Source organism: Danio aesculapii, chromosome 19 (genome assembly GCF_903798145.1).
Source record: "Danio aesculapii chromosome 19, fDanAes4.1, whole genome shotgun sequence".
Classification (NCBI taxonomy): domain Eukaryota; kingdom Metazoa; phylum Chordata; class Actinopteri; order Cypriniformes; family Danionidae; genus Danio; species Danio aesculapii.
The window spans coordinates 152501-157500 of NC_079453.1; the positions used below are offsets into that span (position 1 = coordinate 152501).

A 5000-nucleotide genomic window follows, 5' to 3' on the forward strand; every position below is an offset into this window, starting at 1 on the left:
TAATTAGTTGTTTATTTGGTTTGTTAGCTAGTTAGTTAATTAGTTAGCTAGTCAGTGGTTTGATGAGGACTCGGATCGAGCTGTGTGTCTCAGTCAGCTTCAGCGAGAAAGATGAGTGGAGATTCAGATGTTCCTCAAGATCTGCGCGGTAAGACACTTCACTTCACTTCACTTCACTTCACTTCACTTGTGTTTACATTCGGTGTGGATGGACTTAAACTCGTGTTTGTGCTCTGGAAAATGTGTTTTTAATACTTAAATTATGTTTGAGTTAAATACAGACACTAATAACACTAGTACTAATACTATTAATTAATAAATGTTACCTATGGGAGGGGCCACTTCAGACTCCGCCCACATACTGTTAGAAAACTTGAGAAAATACTACTCATTTGAATATGCTAGTGTTTTTGAAGCATACTTTAGTGCAGTACGATTTCGCAGTCAGTTTGCATTACTGTATTTAAATGCAGTGTCTGATAGTTTCACAGAATGCATTGTACATCCACAGTAACATACTGTATTATATATCATACAGAACTGTTGCACACTGTAAAATACTGTGGAAAACTTATACTGTTTTACTGTTGAGATAAACAGTGTTATACTGTGAAAATAACTGATTATTTACAGTGTACCATAGTAAAGTCAACAATTATAGTAATTACCCAATACTGTTTTGTTCTACAGTAAACTGTTATTAAATTACACTATATTAAGTGTATTATACTGTATTATAGTATTCACAACTCTTTGTTAATCGCTACTACACTACAGTATACTGCAGTATTGATTAAGAAAGAGTTGTAAACACTGTGATATATACAGTATGATACACTTTACTATAGTATGCTTTAATAACACTAGCTTTTACTATAAATCACCATAGTGCTTTTATATGTCGATATATTTTTCTAAATTACTCAAGTCTTGATTCTTTATAATTAATTTGAGTTAAAATTATTGTAAAAAATGAATTATTTACAAATTATTTTATGTGCATTCAATCATTTTTGTTTTCGACTGTTGCACAGAAAATATATATTTCATTTTGAAGAATGTTGTAAACTGGTTATTAAACTATTATGCTTAGAAATGTGTTGAGAACATCTCTCCGTTGAACAGAACTTGGAGAAGGAATATATAAATCCTTAGTGTTTAGCCCTGAATAAGTCTGAAATTTAAGACTGCATAAGGCTGAAAAAGTCTGTTTTTGTCCTTCATTGTGTGTCCAACATTCCACACTGAAGAAAAGAAAGTGCAGATTAAGTGCATGAATTGGGACACACCTCTGGTTTAATCAGTGACTGTAGATCAATAACTAGAAAGACTACAAACAGTAAAACTCAAGCAGTGTGTTTATGACTATAATAACTCATTAAAGGCACAGTTCACCCCTAAAAAATCCTACTTTCCTCATGTTGTTCCAAACTCGTTTCTTTTTTCTGTTGAACACAAAGGAAGATATTCACAAAAAACAGACATTGACTTGCTTTTTATTCCTACACTGATGCTTTTTCCACCATCCAACCTGCTATAATTGATGGAAACTCACAATTCTGAGAAATAAAGTCAGAGTTGTGTGAAATAAACTCGTGGTTTCTGAGGAAAAGACAGAATTCTAATGCAACCCCAAATCAGAAAAAGTTGTGACAGTATGGAAAACACAAATAAAACAGAAAGCAGTGATTTCTGAATATACTTTGACTTGTATTTCATTGCAGACAACAAAACTAACATTATTTAATGTGTTCCTCATGATGTTCATGGTTTTTAAATAAACACGTTCCAATTTTGGTTCTTGCATCAGTTCAGAAAGTCGGAGGATTAAAGCCTTTACCACAGTGTAATGTTGCCGTTCCTTTTCACAACACTTAAAAGACGTTTAGAGTCTGAAGACACCAAGTGATGAAGTGTTTCAGGTGGAACTTTGTCCCATTCTTCCTGCAAACAAGTCTTAAGGTGGACAACGGGATCTTCGCACCACACATTCTCTATTGGAGACAGGTCGGGACTGCAGGCAGGCCAGTTGTATTTTAGGGTTGTATATTGCGTGTTATAAAGTCAGAATATGAATAACTAATATGAAACACTATTCTAATATAAAACTGGACTGACACAGTTTCAATTTACTACAACTTCTATGTTAAGCTGCTCTGACACAATCTATATTGTATAAGCGCTAGAGAAATACACATGAATTGAATATAATATTCTGACTTTTATTCTGTTTTGAGTTAAAAATAAGATGGAGAAGTTTCATGTGCACTCTCTTCATTTACACATTTAACAGCACGTTTTAAATATAAATCTGTTTTTCTCACTCTGCTTTGTGTGTGTGTGTGTGTGTGTGTGTGTGTGTGTGTGTGTGTGTGTGTGCGTGTGTGTGCGTGTGGGTGTGCGTGTGTGTGTGTGTGCGTGTGTGTGTGTGTGTGTGTGTGTGTGTGTGTGTGTAGAGAGTGTTCAGGATGCCGTCGGGCCGCAGCTGAAGGTGTGTTTCCTCAAAAAGGTGACCTTGGAGATCAAAGGTGACAAACTGGAGAGCAGAATCCTGGTGAGATCAAACTCTGTCACAACTCTGAACATAACCCTGATCATCCACAGCACAGACTCTGTACAACACATGTTCTTATTGTATACCGGCGTGTGTGTTTCTCTTCACACACAGAGTTACAGCGAGAGTTTGAGCAGCTCATAAAAAATAAAGTAAAACTCCAGTATCAGTTCCTTTGTGTAAGTGACACTTCTTGTGTGTATTGACACTTAATATTTCCTCATTTGTAAGTCGCTTTGGACAAAAGTGTCAGCTGTAAATGCAAATGAGCCACTCGTCAATGTGTATTTCAGCTGTGGAATTTACACATACTTTACTCTCACAGTCCTGTTCTGACTTGACTGAGCGCTGATCCTCAGGACATGAAAAACACCACACACACACACACACACACACACACACACACACACACACACACACACACACAGCTCTGATCCTCAAGACATGAAAAACACCACACACACACACACACACACACACACAGTGCAGATCCTCAGGACATAAAAAACAGCACACACACACACAGCTCTGATCCTCAGGACATGAAACACACACACACACTTGCACAGGTCTCTTTATGGTCTCTCCTGACAGCTGTAATGATGTTTCTACTGTAAAATTCTGTGCCCCTAAAGCTAGCCCTCACCTCAAACAATCTGTATTTTTACATTTCTAAAATACTTTTTCCTTATGGGGACCAAATAAATTAACACACATGTTCAAATCTGACTGGTATTGCTATACCTGTGGGGACATTTGGTCTCCACAATGTAAGGAATGCAAGTTACACACACACTTTACATTCCTGGAGCCTCCACAAGGTCTTGCAGGATATTGTCATCTGTTAGTCGTGATGTTTCCCTGATAAACTCTTAAAGCAGAAGATTCAGGGTTTTTTAGGGTCGTGTGTCTTATTTCGTGTGCTGGAGTTCAGTGTCTGCTCTTCAGTCGTGCTGGATCATCATTTTGCTCTTGGATTAAATTAGATTAGTTTTACATATAACACTTATAAATGAATATATGAGTGCTGAAAAATCCAATGATGGCAGGCATTGAATAATTCAGTTCTTGAATCTAACTCAGTCGATCATAAGGCGAATTATCAATGAAAGCTGGAAGCTGCTAATCGGTTTTGTGAGTGATGATTAAAATAACAAGACTTTTATCATCGATTACCCTCACCGATGCGCTGTGATTGGCTGATTGTGTTGTTCACTTGACATTAATGCCTGTAAAGCCTAGAAGGAATTCAAACTAACATTAAATGAATCAAACAGGCAAAATGAATGAATTTATTAAACATTAAACAACAGAGATACTCATATATCAGCACATAGGAATAAAAATGAACTTAAAATGAGTTTATAGTGCACTCGCTTTGCTGTAATCATCGCTTAATCTCAGTGTCTGTGAGAATCATGATGACTGAAGAGTTTAACGTTGCTGTTTATCCTAAATGAAATCGAAACAAGGCGAATAAAGTAGATATAAACACTCAAGAACACAATATATGGTACAGTTTAATATTATTAGTGCAGTAGCGATGATTAAGAAACACACAATGAGTTCGTAACGACACCTGACTTTATTTAACATTAAAGAGCCCCTATTTTGCATTATAAAAGGTCATAGTTTGGTTTTGGGGGTCTCCAACAACAGGCTGATCTGCATGCAGGGTCAAAAACACTTTCATTGTCTTATAATCTGCATTTATTTTGTCCTAATTATCCAAATGACTCCTATATGATTCGTTCAGTGATTCATTCTTTAGTGTGAAGCTGATCTGCGCTGATTGGTCTGATGACCCAGCGTTCTGAACTTTAACCCTTCATTCCTCACAGCTGAATCTCCATCTGTCAGTGATTTGTTCGCGTCATGATCATACCCGTGATCCCCCAGAGCTCCTCTGTCTAAAGAAAGTGCGTTCACATTTTACCGGATCTGGAACTGTATATTTGGTGATGTACCGACGTCGACGCGTTCCAGCAAAAGATCCGAACCCAATTCGATTCATTTATTTGACTCTGAGTCGACTGTTTCATTAAAGAATCGGTAGTTTTAAACCCTGTGCACGTTCAGATTGAACCCTCAGCTGGACGTTTTCATTCACTCAGTGCTGTTACACACTGCAGGGCAGGTCATCTTCAAAAACCTGTAATAGGGGCTCTTTAATAACGTGAAGCTAACAGTTTAAACAATATTAGCGCATCGTTCATAATGTAAGATAACACAAATCTCACTTCCTATTCCTCAATGAAACTCAAAATATAAGTGAAACCGGAATGTGAATTTACAAAGAGGGAAACCATACGAAGCTTTTCGACTCTTTGAATCAACTGAATCAAATGCTTCGTGAAATGAATAAACTGATATAGGATGGTTCTGTCAGAACACTGTAAATGAATCAAAACTCAGTCTAAACTTGCAGACAACATCAACTGCACAT

The 5000-nt window shown here is 36.9% G+C and overlaps 1 protein-coding gene across 1 annotated transcript in view; it reads left to right on the plus strand.

Moving 5' to 3' along the window:
* LOC130246436 (F-actin-uncapping protein LRRC16A) overlaps positions 1–5000 on the plus strand; it is a 25273-nt gene that overhangs the window by 87 nt on the left and 20186 nt on the right. The window contains exons 1-2 of the mRNA XM_056479381.1: positions 1–148; positions 2457–2554. The exon at positions 1–148 is cut by the window's left edge and continues 87 nt beyond it. Coding sequence (XP_056335356.1) covers positions 112–148; positions 2457–2554 — 135 coding nt within the window. The 5' untranslated portion in view covers positions 1–111. The remainder of the gene's footprint in view (positions 149–2456; positions 2555–5000) is intronic.